The sequence below is a fragment of the Pseudomassariella vexata genome (genome assembly GCF_002105095.1).
Source record: "Pseudomassariella vexata strain CBS 129021 chromosome Unknown BCR38scaffold_15, whole genome shotgun sequence".
In the NCBI taxonomy this organism is placed as follows: Eukaryota; Fungi; Ascomycota; class Sordariomycetes; order Amphisphaeriales; family Pseudomassariaceae; genus Pseudomassariella; species Pseudomassariella vexata.
This window is the reverse complement of record NW_024467970.1, coordinates 480,296-495,626: the sequence shown is the minus strand read 5'-3', so window position 1 is coordinate 495,626 and position 15,331 is coordinate 480,296. Positions and strand designations below refer to the sequence as shown.

The following is a 15,331-nucleotide window of genomic DNA, read 5'->3' as shown; positions in this document are numbered from 1 at the left end:
GGCACTATCTCCCCTCACTCCTTGCCAAACCATGCCGCGTCTCAGAGCTCTGGCGCAATGCCATTGGTCCCAGTTTAACTTCATCACGATCGATCGCCACCAAAGCATTCTCCCGCATCAAGCCTGATCAGTCTTTCGGAATCCCTGACAGTGCATTCGATCGAAGCCCCAGTGCAAGCCCAGTGGTTGCCGGGTACTTCTTGTCCCATGTTTACTGTGCTGGAACGCACTGCTAACTGGCCCCTCATCCGGCGTACCTTCCGTAACATCGTGGAACTAGCAAGCATATGGGCTGGATTCCCAATTCCTTGTTATATATTGTTTCGCCCCCTGGACCGCCTATGCCTGCTCCAGCCAACTCCCAAGCTCCTTCAATATCTACTGAACGATAATCGATTCTCACGAACGGCGCTGCTGCAAATATTACCCGGCAATCCAGACTTCTCCTACCTTGGTTTGAACATTGAGCATCCAAAGTAACTCTGTCTGTGGGAACACAAGGTCCGTCGGCGTCCACGACATCTCGCTATTCCCGGCCACGCACGACGAACTAGAGCTTGCAGTAGCGAATTTTGAATTGCATCAAGCTTCTGCTTCTGTTCGTGGCTTGCAGCCTGCCGACTGGTATTGCCATAACCCCGCTTCCAACCTCTTCTACAGTCAAGTAGAGGTATCCTACACCTATCCAGCTTCATAATACTCTCAACAATCTACATTCAGCCTACCGTATTTCAATTCTTGCTGCATTACCTCATCGATCCCGCGTCGTGACCAGTTATACGCTCAACCAAACCCTTTTCTTTCATCACGGTGTCACCAAACCAGTTCCATGCCGAAACGTCCACTCGACAGCGCCTCGGTCATGCCGACTACAGAGCGGGTCCCGCCGGTAAAGGCGCAGAAGGCAAGCAGAGCTTTGGACATACTCATATCATCGAGAGCATCCCCTGACCATTGAACCAGACTGAGCGATCTCACGAAGAGAACCAAGAGAGAGCCTACATCGCGGCATCCAGACGAGCCGACCGGAGCTTGGAGGCAAGAGTGCAGTCGGCGAGGATGGCTTCTGAAATCCACAGGCGGCGGACGGGTCGTGGTCTGAAGGTTACCGAGGAAATTGTCATCAAGGAGGAGATGTATGAAGAGGAGGAAGACGACCTGCCACGGCAATACAAGTACCTGGCGGCCCACCTTCAGACGAACTCCGCAGATATGAACAGTCGCGTGAGTGCGTACATCACAACACAAGCGGCCATGGCGACAATGGCGAGGTACAACGAAGTCAATCGCCTTTTCAACGAATCCTTCCCCACGGCCATGTCATACCAGCAACAGCTCAACCAATCCCTGTACATGGGTCCGCTGATGAACAACGGCGGCAACCAGTACATCCCGACGTCCCCAATCGAGGTGACTTCACCCCCGAGTCGGAACCATTCGACACCTGGTCAGTCGCAGCTTAGTAGCAAAAATAGGCGCATCTCAACAAGCTCTACGCCCAACGTCACGGCCGTGTCTTCCCCACCATCACTATCTCCTGGGTCGACTTCAGAGACGCCAGACTCGAGAAGTACACCATACCAAACTCCGATGCAGGCATTCCCACCGCTGGATCCCCAGCTCGTGCAGCAACACCCTTCATCGTTTTTCACATCGGAACTGCCCAACGAGATCAAGATGATGGCCAACATTGATATGAATGACCCGATGGCCGCCCACTTCCTGGGGTCTAACATTTCGGCTTTGCAGATGTTTGGACAGCACTCCGAAGAATCGGTCAAGCACAATGTCGCCCAGAATGCCACCGAACCTACGCCCGCGTCTAAGGAGGCTAGCGGGCCCAATTCCCCGCACGATTCGGTAGAGCTGGAGGATGACACCCTTTTCTCGCCCATCGACGATTTCTACGACCCGTTCAATGATTACAACCGGCTGGGCACGCCAGCTGCTGGCATGAGTGAAGGGGCATGGGAGAGTTTTGTCGATTTTGGCTCTGAGCAATGAATCGCTGCCAGACCACAACAATGAACAGCTATTCAGCCACCGCACGACCGCATTGATGACAGTCGTTGTACAACATGATAAGGAAGTTTGCAAAAGTCAATTTCTTTTCTGAGATACCACGCGATAGACCTGTTAGGGTTTGCATACCACGAGCTGCTGTACATGCATTTTGGCATTGGGGCGTTCAACTGTTTCGACGAGTTCATTTTTTTTTCTTAACGAGCAAGCGATATCGACCCCCGTCACGAAAGACACAACGCCTAGGGATTGTGGGGATATGAATTTGGGAATTTTTGTTGGAGCACACATCTCATTAATGATTTCCTGCCGCACACTTGTTTAATGTCTTTGACGTACGGACATAGGAATTGTCATCGATCCCGCAGATGCACCACACTCCACTCTCGGTTGTTGGATGCATGAGCGAACAATCAACTTTAGACGACCGAGCCATGTTATGTTGGACGGTAGCGGGCAACTCACGGGATGTTTTTTTGAAGCCCGGAGACCCGCGAGGCGATATGAGTCGACCTCAAAATTGGGATCCAAGGCGCCTGCAAATTACTATCAGGCATGAAACTTCACCAAGACCTGAAAAGCAAGGAGAGCAGTTGAGCAGACCTGGAATATGGCTGCATCATGAGGAAGGAGGTTGAGGAGTCTTGGCATTGTATGGACATTTGTTGTCTACGATAATGTATGGTTGGTGTGATGTTCGTTCTTACATGAACGTAGAAAACTCGATATAAAACCTGCCGGATGTCGGAGGTCTCGAGAGATTTAGTTGTTGCCACGGGCACGCACGAGGGTTTCCAGACCAGATGCTTTCATGGCAGACAAAAAAATGGTAAAAACGAAGCAAATTGCTCCAAAGACATCTGTCTCAACTCCTATGCCGCCGCATGTTGTGATACGGTTCAGAGCCCGATTGACCATCAAACTCGATGCGCAATGTCCGCTCGCCTCGCAGCCTAAGCACATTCATCCGCCCATAGCCTCGGCGCATTCGATATGGATGGCAGACAGGGATCATATTGATCGCGTACAGTACGCGATCAATAACACAACACAGTTCGACTCCATCCTCCGACTGGGGACAGAACAGGACTTTCTTCATGTTCAATGTTATGCCAGTGAGCCGGCCCATCACCAGTAATCGTTACGAAGCAGCCATCCAAGCGCGTAAAAGCGTGCCTCGGTTCGCAAGAGATTCCTCTTGAGAGTTCAGACAAGAAAAAGGGAAATCAGAGCCTGGGGGACGTAACGTGTAGAGCCAAATTTCCACAACTTGTAAGGTTCAGCTGTATGCAACTTTACCATGCGACGACGGCGTGGCAGGCACGGATGAAATACCAGTGTACAGGAAGAACTCCACACGATCTTTATGACTTTTCAGCCGCACAATGGTTACAGATGAAACTGGTTCTTCGGAGAATAATCTCATCATGAAGGTGTTACAATAACTGTCATTACTCTCCGTCACACTTCGGAGGTTCGTTCAGCAACTGCCGTTTAAGGTGCTTGTTTAGATATTAATTAGACCGGTGATGAGTAGCCAAATACTTTAGACCTAGGAGGCGACCAGCCAAGCTAGCAGACTGAAATCAGACACCGGTACGGAAGATGGTATTTGGTATCTTGTAGTTGAGGACTCCAGCACAATTATGACTCGAATATTTGAACTGGGAAGCCAAGCTTGAATGGCATCATGGTACGCCCCCCTAAGCTGCTGCATCGTCCTCTTCGTCACCTCTCTTCCGTTTCCTTGCTCCCTCGTTGACCTCAACCATATTCGGATTCGGATTGTTATTCGGACGTGCACTCTTGAGAGTACCCATTGCCTTCTTCTTCCACGGCGGTAATGCCACTTCCTCTGAGTGGATGTCCACTTCTTTCGCCCACGAAATCCAATCAGTCCGTTTTGTCTTCCATAAATCACCCTGCCATGCCCTCCATACACGTCGCCCGTGATACGAGTCGCGCAACTCCTGTTCGTGTTGTTCTAGTTGTCCTAAAATTTGTTCCTTCAAGTGGAAGGGGAGGGAAACACCGTCGCCCTTGGATGGAACAGAAACGATAGCGCTCACCACCTTGCTACCGTGATCAGACAGTGCCAAGGCCATCATGTTTTGCTTAAGCGAAACAACAAGCACCTTGTGAAATGTCTTGTTCTGCGACCGGCTTGCAAGCGCAGCAACGAGAACGTGTGATGACGCGGCGGACGATGTTGCGAGGTCCTGCAGAGCCGCGGACGGGAGAGCCAGGAGCGAAGTCTGTACTGCGGTCGATGGCAAGCCTCGGATTGAGAGTAGAGTTGATGTTAATTGACAGCCGTGGGCAACAATGGCAGCCTGGTTTTTCGACAAATAATCTTGCGATTTCTTCGAGTCTTTCTCCTCTGCCGGAGGGATGCACAGTTTAGGAACAAGCGTCTTGTAGTCTGAGCCACACGCCGCAACCAGTGCTTTCAGAAGCGAATCGATTTCGCTGGTAGCCTCGCGTACTTGGCACCGTTCAAAGAGTGTCTTTATGACGTTGAAGCGCGAAAGCGAAAGAAGCTTTCCAACCTCGGGCAAGATCTTCCTTACACACATTATGAGATCTTCCTTGCCCACACGAGTGAGAACTCGTATCGCTGCATATGATGCAATGTCATTGCGAACGAGACTTTGGATGCGATCGCCAAGATTGAACTTGAAGAGTGCCTTGAACAGCTTGCCAGGGCATTGGGTGATGAGAGTCTCTAGCAACCGGGATCCGACTTTGTCGTACAGCATGGCGCTGATAAAATCAGATGCCGGCGACGTAGCTTCCTTCAATGATGCCGGGGCGCCTGGCAGAAGCTTCCACAACAAAGTCATCTCGCTCGCCTCGCCCTCCACCTTGCCATTGAGGGATATGTCTAAGTCAAGGAGAAGTTGGAGGACGGGGTTTCCTGTCGGGTGGGTTGCCATGATTCGCAGAGCTGTAGCATCCATGTCTGATGTTGAGTCCGCGATAATCTTCTTTGCTGCCAAAGTGAAAGAGGATGGGACGGGTCGAAGTTGATCGTTCAATTCGCTGCTGCCCGTCGAGGTCCAAGGCACTGCTATTTGCTCCTTCTTCTTGCTGTGAATAAGCGACTTTGTGGTAGACTGCTCCAAGGGCCGGCCAGAGAGAATGATAAGCAACACCCTCAAAGTATGAGAGGCAAATCGATCGGTCATCAGGTATCCCAATTGCCCCTCGAGCTCGTCCAGGGTTAAGAGGAACAGTTCCTCCATGGTCGGTAGCTGTTGCTCATCGGCTTCACCAAGGTCGTCTCTGTCGCCTCCGAGCTCCCTTGTGACTATCGGGGCTGAGTGAAGTAGAAGAGTTTCACAGCAATGGCTTGCGAAACGATGTTGCATAAGGTTAAGAAAATGCGTCGCAAACTGCTCGAACAGCTGCTTCTTCTGCCGTGTGTTTGACATGATGATCAGGCGCTCCATCAGCCGTGAACATGACTGACTACAGGCGATCTTCAACTCCTTTCCCTGGGCTGCAGTGAATACGCCAGCCAGGTATTTGTCTCGGTCTTCCTGTGTATCGAACTCGTCTGCGTCGAGGTCTTGGTCGGCGGATCGAAACCATTCTTGGTCCTCCTCAGACAACATGCCAAAGAATTCTCGTTCAGGCGGAGGATGGCCCCCTGACGTGTGCTGGTCCTCCCAATTCTCGTATGTGGTAGCTTCATCGTTGGTCTCCCTCGCAATGCCGTCTTCGTTTTCGTCTTCATCGAGGCGTTGGCGCTTCGCATCACGGTCGGTGAAGTTCTTTTCGCGCCGCTTCTGTTTGCGTTCGTCGCGAATCGCTTGTCGCTTGCTGCGTGGTTTCGGCATTTTATTGGTGTTGCGGAGCTTGGTGGCTTTTGTAATGGCTAGAAACTTGAGAAGTGCTGGATTGAACGGCGGGCCTTCAGCGCAGGTGTTGGTGAAGCTATTCGCTGCTTCCCAGAAATTTTTGGTCGTTATCTTATCGTAAAGTGGGATGGTGGCTTATTTTACTGGGTCTGTAAAAAGCACATTCTTGATGACCAGGTACTTGCCTTTTGTACATCAAGGCGTGCGACTTGCATTCAATATTCCATAACTGGTAATGCAGCCCCCGTTCTCGATAACTCAATCCTGAAGCATCTCCTTCTGCTGTTGATCGGGAAGGTGGATGTTCAACATGCATAAAGTTGTTGATGGCGATGAAGCAATCGGAATTAAGGTTGTATTGCCGGATATTAGCACAATACGGGGGATTTGGTAAGATCTGGACGCCTGCGCCTGAGAAGCGTGACTGTAATATGAGATATATTTTGGCGCCATTGGGAGTCTCACAAGCACGATCAGCCTTGAAAAGATCAAGTAGCGATCATACCATCGAGAAATTAGGGCATTCAAGAAGGGTCGAATCGTTCTTATATCTCCAGTCCGTTGAGGCAAACCCCGAGATCGTGGGTTATCCTTAGACTGAACTTCCCCGTCCGCTTCTGATACCTAGCAACGAATTACTAACAACTTTTGCAACAATCGTTTCTCCTCTGCCAATTTGTACGTACGTGCGCCAAGCCAGAAGGATTCAGACCAGGTTGAGAACTCGTTGTCCTAAAGAACGTCATCCTCCTCGGCTTTCCCAACGCTATGAACCCTTGACGGCTATGATCTATGTCGCCAGATGAATATTCAACACAACGCTCATCCCTTCGTTTTAAGTATTCCCATCAGCCACATCAACTAGGAACTTGCCGCACAGATCTGGATCACGGCGATATGGGTACTGCGACGTTGGTTGTCAATGCCGTCGCCGGCATGCTGCTGGCCGTGCTTCTAGCTCGCGCAATCAGGTTCATCTTAGCATTATGGACAGCGAGGCGTTTCATCATGAGGATGCGAAAGCTAGAAAAGGTACGATGAACCTCGACTCCCTAAATGCTTCTCCACGTCTAATGCGGTTCGAGCCGATGCCTCCTTTTAATCCAATCCTCGGCCACCTGCTAGCAGGAAAGACGGCGAGCGAAGAGCTACCGCCCGGCGCTCACAGCATGCACATCTTGAACAGGATGACAGCTAAATACGGCAGCACAGGGGCATATTATCTTGATATGTTCCCAGTGATGACGCCGATCCTCACCGTCTCTGATCCGCATATGGCGAACCAGGTAATGAACCACCCATTTTCCAGCGCAGAAAAACCTCCTGCGTTGATAGACTGGTTCCTGCCCATAACAGGCGGTCCCAACCTGTTTACGCAAAATGGCGATGCATGGAGGCACGATCACAATCTGTTCATGCCCTTTTTCAGCAACAGCAATCTGGACGCTGCCTTCCCCTTCGTGGTTGAACAAATGGCCATCTATCGGGACAAGCTGCGCGCATTATCGAAGTCGGGAGAGCTATTCTCCTTGGAACCGTTGACCCTGGCTCTCATGAACGATATCATTGGAAGACTGGTCTTCAATGCTCAGCTCGGAGCACAAGCCACGGCACATCCACTGAGCGACACCATGATCCGGCAATTGAATCTCAAGTTCGTCGCCAATGGTGTGGTTAGTAACTTGGGGAGGTTAAACCCGGTGAAGTTGTTCCAATTTTGGAACAATGGCTGTATCCTTGACACTCATATTCGAGCCCAGATTAACAACAGAGTGGCGGCATATCGATCGGCCAAAATCGACGACGAACAGGCTTCGTTCAAGTCGATCCTCGATATCGCCCTCGAGACGTACTACTCTCAGGCCGGGAGACGCGCGACCGACGAAGTGGACGCCGATTATCTCAAGATGCTCTGCGCGCAGCTCCGCATGTTCTTCTTCGCTGGTTACGACTCCACGGCAGCAACCATGGTGTACTGCTGTTACACAATTTGGAAGCACCCCGAGGTACTCGCTAAACTTCGTGCAGAGCACGACGCCGTATTTGGACGCAACGTGGCAGCCGCAATGGACATGATCGCTGACGACCCAGCCCTTCTTAACTCCCTGCCATACACCAACGCAGTTATCAAGGAGACGCTGCGCCTTTTCCCTGCTGCAGCCGGAATTCGACAGGGCTGCCGTGACTTGGTGCTCAAGGATGAGGCCGGAAACGAGTATCCCACCGAGAGCTGCGGTATACAGATCAGCCACCTCAGCATTCAGCGCAACCCCAAGTTGTGGGTGCGGCCGCTGGAGTTCGTTCCTGAGAGATTTCTGGTGGAGCCGGGCCACGAGCTGTACCCCTTGAAGGGAGCATGGGGGCCTTTCGGGCACGGGCTTCGCCTGTGTACTGGTCAGGCGCTGGTGACTAAGGAGGTGAAGGCGTTTTTAGTGTTGCTTTCAAGAGAATTCAACGTGAAGGAGTGTTACGACGAGGTGGATGGAGATAGGAAGATCGATTTGACGAATGTGGATAATGAGAAAGTGTATCAAGTCGAGGCTGGGGCTGCCCATCCTCGTGACAAGTTTCCTTGTCGCGTATCGTTGAGTGGGTACGTAAGTCCCTGAAGGGGGTAACTGGTACTTAATGGGAGGCACGTCACGGACCGGGACTTGAGATTCGAAGGCAGTCAGATATTTTAATAGACGTAAATCGCATGTGTGCAGTTCGACAGGCTAACAACTCCGTCTTACACTCATGCCTACTGGCGAAGTTGATTTTAGAATTCAGTGGCTGGCCATTCTAGCAGGAGGCTATAGCGTTCGAGACAAACGCTTGCGCTCTTCATTTAGATGATTAACTCGTTTCAAACAGAGATGCGATCGAAACGAGTGCACCTAAACAAAATACTCGGACCAATGTCGTACACTCATAAAGCCGTATGAGGGCCAAAAGCAGTGTATGAGTCACCCCTGTTTGGTACAGTAGTCAACGGAGGACGCTCCTACAGCTAGTAACTGGGACTCGAGCGTTCGAACCATAGCCCTGACCAGTATTAGTTGCATTTTGTTGCCCTGGTTGCTCTTTTCATATTTTATTCATCCACGACTAATGAACTCCTTTCTCCGTGACTTCCCCAGCACTGCTAGGTTTTGTCTCCGATGCCTGCTTCCACCTATACTCCCTCTCAACCCCCTTCCTCCTCTGCGCCGTATCGCACAGGTCCTCATTCCCACACTCGCACTCCCCTTCCCGCAACCACCGGTACGTAATACTCCACCTATCCCTCCTCTGCCTCACGGTCCCGTCCCCCAGCGTATCGGTCTTGCGCTTCTTAATTCCGTGCGTCCAGTGCAGTCGCGAATCACCACTCATCTGCATCATGCTCCTTGGCGCCAGATCAATCTCCACCCTCTTTTCGCCCCGTCGAAACTGCATCATCACCGGTGCCCCCAGCGACAAAGCGAACAGCTCATCGTACGTCGAGTGCGTGTCCACGTGTGGCGGGATTCCCGTCCCGGGTGCGTAGTGCTGTAGGCATACCTGCACCGGGGGTTTGCCGTCCACGAGCGGGATAAGGGGTTGCAACCAGTCCGGGAATTCCTTGAAGGGGATGTCGGGGTCCACACCGAAGGTCTTGTAGTCGAAGGTGTAGCCGTAGTGCAGGGATAGGCGGCCCGAGCGCGCGGGCCATTGTAGGGTGTGCTGAAATATGTGGATTAGGCTTTGTTCGTGCTCTGGGGTGATGAAGTCGGCCTGCCAGAAGATGCCGTGGGGTTCAATGGGGAGTTCTTCCATTTTTGCGAACCCTATCGTCCAGGTGTGCAAAAAAGGTGAGAGAACCACCAAATTTAGGATATATGGCGATTGCTTTATTACTTTTCAATTCGCCTTTACAATTTCGTGATATGCGTGATGCGGAAAAGGAATTCAGGTGGAGGTCCAACTCGAATTTTCGGCGGGAGCTGCATTTATTGAGATGTTCGGCACTATGCAGCTATTGCAACATAATATGCAGCAAAGCAAAGTAAAGTGACTACAGCATTATCACACCAGCGAGGACCTTCAGAGGTTGTCAGGCTCCTCAGCTAGGTCTTAATCATTACTAGCTACTTCAGTAGATATGTAGTCTTATAAATATATTTGATAGCTTGCTACATAGTCTTTAAATATCAAGGGAAGACCCCCTGGAACCCCTTTTACTAACTACTATAACCTTCGTAAAGAAATCCAATAGCTTACTAAATGGGCTTCATACCTATAGCTTTTGTTATGCAGAGACTCTTAAGTCCCTCAGTAAACTTCGTACTTTTTATCTTTCCTATAAGTACTAATTTTGACTTGAACTTCCTGTTGATATATAATTAGCTAGTGAACCTAAATGCTATACAATACCGATTATACCAACTGATAGGATTTTTATATAAGTAGATTTAACGTGATCCACAAGTCATTTTCGCACACAAGTCACTTTCGCACTTTTCTTGGCACCTTCAAGTAATTCAGTAATATCCTATGCATAACCCGCATTTTATCCTTTAAATTACTCAAAATCTTCTTCATTATCAGTTTCTACTTCTATTGAACAAGTCCTTGCATTATGTCCAGTCCCTCCGCAAATACCACAGCGCCTTATACCGGTCTGCCGGCGCTTTACAGGACGACTGCTTTCCCCTTCTTCCTCCTCTATAACCTTGATATCACCCCTCAAGGCCCGTAAAACTTGTGCATCACCTATACTAAGTGCTCCTCCATCTTGGATTTGCTTATTTTTCGTCCTACGACCCTTACTTAGTATATGGTTCGTCTCACGAAGCTCTTCGTTCTCCCGACGTAATAATGCATTCTCATGCATCATTGCATGCGTAGCCTTCGTAGTCGAGTTAATTGAGTTCAAAATATGCGTCGGCGAGCTGTCTTGATGCCTCTGGACGCTACTTTTAATCAAAGTTGACTGCGATTCGGCTTCGAGAGTGTTGGTAGGCGTCTTAGAAACCCAGACGGAGGGAGGCAATTGGGGGTCGGGTGTCGGTGTTCGTACTACTTTTGCGATATCCAACATAGATATGACCCTATCCGGGTTAAAAGGAACAAGTCCAGCTACTTCGAATCCTGATCTGATGTTTTTTTCGTGAAAAGTACCAATGAAAGCTTCTAAAAACCCAGCTAAGAAATCCTGCTTCTCAATATGGGTTTGATGCCTTTGCATTAAACCCTCCACGAACGCACCGTACAGCCGTTTCAACACACTAAAAGGTACCAAATACAAAGGCTGGAGCTTGTGGGATGAATGGGAAGGCATACACAATGTAATTACGCCGTGCGCCGCGAGGTAAGTCTCAAAATCCATCGAGTGGTGGCTCTCGTGACCATCCAATATTAAGAGACTTTTCGCACCCTTACGACGGCTAATAATATGTTGAACAAAGTGTTTTGCCCATTCCACACCAATATTATTAGTAGTCCAACCGTTATGGGAAAGGTCGACCTTCCAGTTGGCCGGTAGGTCGTTACCGCGATACCACGAAGCAAGATGAACCTTGCCCGCGAAGATGATGTACGGCGGTACCGCCCAACCTTGCGAATTAATAGCCTGGATCACCGTAACCCATTCCCGACCTCCTTGTGTAGCCTGTCTAGGCCGTCCGTGTCTTTCTGCACTCGTTACAACCATATCGGTTGTGATTATGCCCATTAGGAAGCCCGTCTCGTCAAAGTTGTAGATATCCTCCGGTAGGATACCGTATTTAGCGATTGTGTCCCTAACAAGCTCAAACCACGCGTAATACGCGATAGGATCTTCGCTAAATACCCTCTGGTAATCAATTCGACGGTTTAAACGCGTTCGGAGGTCTTGTCGGCGGTTAACGAAGTTCGTGGTCCAGTTCTTGCCGACGGGGGGCGCGTCGCGTACGCGTCGTAGGATATTCGCCATTTCTTCAACGTATCGAAGCCGAGGAGGAAATGCTCGCGCATCTAGCTCAATTATACGTCGGGCAATCGTATCCTCTTCGGTTTGAGTTAGATTTCGTTTTAACATATTAGCTTCGTGTCGCGTTTGGTCGCCGTCGAATCGATTCTTTAGTGTACGGTCGCAAACGTTGTAGATACGGCCAAGCTTACGCCATGAAATTTCAGGGTTGCGCTTTTTAGCTTGGATAGCTAGCTGAAGATCGGCTTCTTTGGATTTACGAGGCATGTTGTGGGAGGGAAGAAAAGTGCAAGCTAAGTTAAAAGGTTGAAATATTTGAAAAAGTGCGAAAGTGACTTGTGTGCGAAAATGACTTGTGGATCACGTTAAACGATTTTGACTAATTGGAAGGCTAGATTTGCGAAGGACGTTCGAAATTTTCCTCCAGTAGTATCCCTACCTAATGTTGGGTTTTATGAAGAATATAGCAACGGAAAGCTCTTTTATTGCATCAACTGAAAGCTTTTCTATAGTAATACAAAGTACCTTATGAAGGAGCTGTGGAATTAGTGGCCTGAGGTCATAGTGAGGTACATCAGAGATACTTTAGGGGCCCTTGTGCAATATTAGACTAATTGTAGTTTGTATTGCCTTGAAAGTGGGTAGATATATGTAGATCCTCATCTTCAAAAGAGTGTGTTGTGGCCATAAGGGCCTTATATATGTAGATATGAACGATGCCTGCCTCGCAGACAGAAATAGTATGTTACGGTGGATGCTGGTCATATTGGTTCATAACGTGCGTTAGGTAGCCATACAGCCTCACAAACTGGCAATTCGGTTTCAATGGCCTTGAAGGTCCAACATGCGGCTTGGACCCCCGACCATCCTTGTCACAGCGCTGGCGATTACAGAGCCACATAGTGCTGTATATAGCAGTTAGTGGGACCAAATGTCAGTAACACTGACATTTGTAGATCTTTTGGTCTACTGGCCTAGGGGCTTGGTCCTCTTGTGACAATCCTCTCCCACAGGAGCAACTATATAAGCTCGGAAAATAGTACGAAGCCTCGCCATATCTCAAAGGTGAAATGAGGCTAGCCCTATGTCCCGCAAATCCATACCTATGAAGCTCTCTACTACAGGTAACGAATCGACCCTCTAGATAATCCCAGCCCTATGATGTCCCTTTTAACTTGGCTAACATTTCAGTGGCCCCGTCGAATTCCAACATCGGCGGAAGCTCCATTAGTCCTTTCTTCTGCTTCGTACGGGCCTGCAATGCCTTCAACATGGAATACACAAATGCTAATGTTGGAGCCGGGACTCCTAGTTTCTGTGCCTCTCTTAGAGGCTCTCCAACGATGACTTCCATTTCCATGTAGTTATCCCACGAGATGTTAGCTTCAAAAGCAATCAAAATTCAGGGGTTTAATCCTTACCTTCTCGATATCCTGTTGCATACTCGGCTTGAAGTACGAGCCCATAGGATCCGCATCCAGAGCCACAAACTCCTGATCAGTTGGCAGGTTCACACCGGCAGCTCTGGCAATATTCTTAATCTCCGTCATGACCGGCAACAGCAACCCCGTAACCGGTGACCCAGCCACCCGGATCCCCGTGGTATCCAACCCCGTGATAGCGCACAACGAGTTGAAAGAAGCATTATAAACGAGCTTTTTCCACCGCACAAGCGCCGTGTCCTCGTCGAATTGGCCCGTCGCCTTGCCACTCGCATTATACAAGTCGGCGAACTTCTGCGAAACCACCATTTCTTTCGCGCGGTCCAAGTTTGGGTTTCTGAAAGGGCCGATAATTAGGTCGTCATGGTCTTGGTGGAAGACCTGACCCGGGCTAAGCTCGGAGGAGCTCATGCGGGATACCCCTGAGATGACCACATTGGAAGGGAATGCGGCAATAATGGGTTTCTCGATGTTCAGCCCGTTTTGGACCAAAACGATGGCAGTGCGTCCTGGGGTCACTGATGGTGCAATGATCTCGGCGATTGTTGGAGGGATGTCAGGGGTGTTCTTGGTGCAGATGACGATGAAATCAAAGGGATCTACTCCATCTTCCGCGACATTTGGAACATTTTTAACGACTGGCTTTCTGTCAGTCCTATTTGATTCAATGGTATATTTACTGTACGGCTTACCATGAGTAGGCTTCCATGACGGGATATCGCCATGATCGCAGGACCAGATCCGGAGCCCGCGCTCGTTGACTGCATCGTAGTTGGACCTGAAGACACCAGTGACAGTTGCCTGCCCGCCAGCTTCCAAGTTCAGGGCAGTAATGGTGCCTATACCGCCGAATCCAACGACGAGGATGTTTGATTTAGCCACAGAACTCATTGTCGCGGTAGCCTTATTAGTGCTATGTCGCTGACCTGTTAAGATGAATGGGAATATTGATTTGCCGTCAGAAAATATTCATGCGGGTTTGTGACCTCAAAACTTAATATAATGGAAGGGATTATTGATTTGTTTCGTGCTTTTCTAGAGACTAGGCATTGGTTGTCAACCGGCAGGATATTTCATCACATACAATGCTGCCATTCCGACGTCGGCTTTCGAAACCATCGCGTTCCTTATCATGATGATCCCCGGACCGGTGGGACGCGTCAATACCCGTATATAACCGAGCAGAGCAGTCATATATCTCTTGTATTAAGATTAAGAATTATTTTGGCAACGCTAATCTGCAAAACTATTACGAAGTATACCTATCATAATTATTGACGTGGTTTGTATATTAGTGTACTTGGGTCTGAGATTAGCCCATCTCGCCGTGGCAAATAATAGGCGCTCTAGAAACTCCGAGGATCCCTATCGAAATACAGCGTACAACTATGTCATGAGTATGTGCTTACCTTCAGGAAGCTGTATAACGAAACATATGCCCACCATTACATACGATATCAATATGAGTCCCAGTAGCTGAGAAAGCTGCCCTCTTATATATTCCCAGCACCAAGCCCCACACATTCAGTATATTCTTGCATGGACGATTCCAAAGTAAAGATATAATTCAGGCACAATAGCACAGAGGAACGTTTTGAATATATTGGAAGATACGTAGATGCCACACGGCCTCAGAGGCTGAAAACAGTCTTTTTTCCTGTCTCCCAAAAGGGCGAGACAGAAAAAAACAGAAAACAAGCAGTGAATCTCAAAGACATTGGTCTGGCTGTAACTCAGCCCATCAGATAAATGCTTGCCAGAACCTTAAGTGAGGGCCATCAGCGAGACTAAAAAAGCAACAGGTATATGGTACACTTGTGAAGAGCGCCAAGTTTCCCCAAAGGGATGTCTCTCACTAGTATAACTGGACTACCGATTGTGTAGGAGTTCGTCTGATGATCCGAGAATATGGCCTCATGACTAGCCGAGGTATTAATTCGACATGTCTACGCACCTGATCACAAAAGATTAACTTTGTAAGACATGAATATCCATACATCACCGATCACAACCTCCTATATCATCCTCACGTTAATGACACCACATAGCCACAAATTATGGTCCCAGCGTGATCAGCTCGCTCAAGGTGC

At 49.2% G+C, this 15,331-nt stretch overlaps 5 protein-coding genes across 5 annotated transcripts; 2 read left to right on the top strand and 3 right to left on the bottom strand.

Annotated features, from left to right (window-relative positions):
* Window positions 1–655: 655 nt before the first annotated feature.
* Window positions 656–2,020, top strand: BCR38DRAFT_70468 (uncharacterized protein). The gene is made up of 2 exons (XM_040865573.1): window positions 656–904; window positions 964–2,020. Exons 1-2 carry the CDS (start codon window positions 830–832, stop codon window positions 2,002–2,004), a joined length of 1,116 nt encoding a protein of 371 aa, XP_040711637.1. The 5' UTR covers window positions 656–829; the 3' UTR covers window positions 2,005–2,020.
* Window positions 2,021–3,725: 1,705 nt separating this feature from the next.
* BCR38DRAFT_413141 (pumilio-family RNA binding repeat domain-containing protein) lies at window positions 3,726–5,864 on the bottom strand (the record flags this gene model as incomplete). Its single annotated transcript, XM_040858796.1, has 1 exon — window positions 3,726–5,864. One exon carries the CDS (start codon window positions 5,862–5,864, stop codon window positions 3,726–3,728), a length of 2,139 nt encoding a protein of 712 aa, XP_040711636.1.
* Window positions 5,865–6,782: 918 nt separating this feature from the next.
* Window positions 6,783–8,494, top strand: BCR38DRAFT_413140 (cytochrome P450; the record flags this gene model as incomplete). The annotated part of the gene is made up of 2 exons (XM_040858795.1): window positions 6,783–6,917; window positions 6,971–8,494. The coding sequence occupies 2 exons, from the start codon at window positions 6,783–6,785 to the stop codon at window positions 8,492–8,494; spliced, it is 1,659 nt and encodes a 552-aa protein (XP_040711635.1).
* Window positions 8,495–8,660: 166 nt separating this feature from the next.
* Window positions 8,661–9,792, bottom strand: BCR38DRAFT_446712 (uncharacterized protein). Its single transcript, XM_040861108.1, has one exon. The coding sequence runs from the start codon at window positions 9,663–9,665 to the stop codon at window positions 8,976–8,978; it is 690 nt and encodes a 229-aa protein (XP_040711634.1). The 5' UTR covers window positions 9,666–9,792; the 3' UTR covers window positions 8,661–8,975.
* A 2,930-nt stretch (window positions 9,793–12,722) lies between these two features.
* Window positions 12,723–14,319, bottom strand: BCR38DRAFT_376788 (6-phosphogluconate dehydrogenase). The gene is made up of 3 exons (XM_040857355.1): window positions 13,934–14,319; window positions 13,221–13,879; window positions 12,723–13,168 (listed from the first exon to the last, which is right to left on the bottom strand). The coding sequence occupies exons 1-3, from the start codon at window positions 14,130–14,132 to the stop codon at window positions 12,956–12,958; spliced, it is 1,071 nt and encodes a 356-aa protein (XP_040711633.1). The 5' UTR covers window positions 14,133–14,319; the 3' UTR covers window positions 12,723–12,955.
* Window positions 14,320–15,331: the final 1,012 nt, after the last annotated feature.

Excerpts from the sequence above, each read along its gene's own strand:
- BCR38DRAFT_70468 (XM_040865573.1), top strand. The coding sequence starts at position 830 with ATGCCGAAACGTCCACTCGACAGCGCCTCGGTCATGCCGACTACAGAG. Across the intron at positions 905-963 it reads CGCCGGTAAAGGCGCAGAAG|ACTGAGCGATCTCACGAAGA; the intron begins GCAAGCAGAGCT and ends CCATTGAACCAG.
- BCR38DRAFT_446712 (XM_040861108.1), bottom strand. The coding sequence starts at position 9,665 with ATGGAAGAACTCCCCATTGAACCCCACGGCATCTTCTGGCAGGCCGAC.
- BCR38DRAFT_376788 (XM_040857355.1), bottom strand. The coding sequence starts at position 14,132 with ATGAGTTCTGTGGCTAAATCAAACATCCTCGTCGTTGGATTCGGCGGT. Across the intron at positions 13,880-13,933 it reads GTCATGGAAGCCTACTCATG|TCGTTAAAAATGTTCCAAAT; the intron begins GTAAGCCGTACA and ends ACAGAAAGCCAG. Across the intron at positions 13,169-13,220 it reads TGCAACAGGATATCGAGAAG|GATAACTACATGGAAATGGA; the intron begins GTAAGGATTAAA and ends AACATCTCGTGG.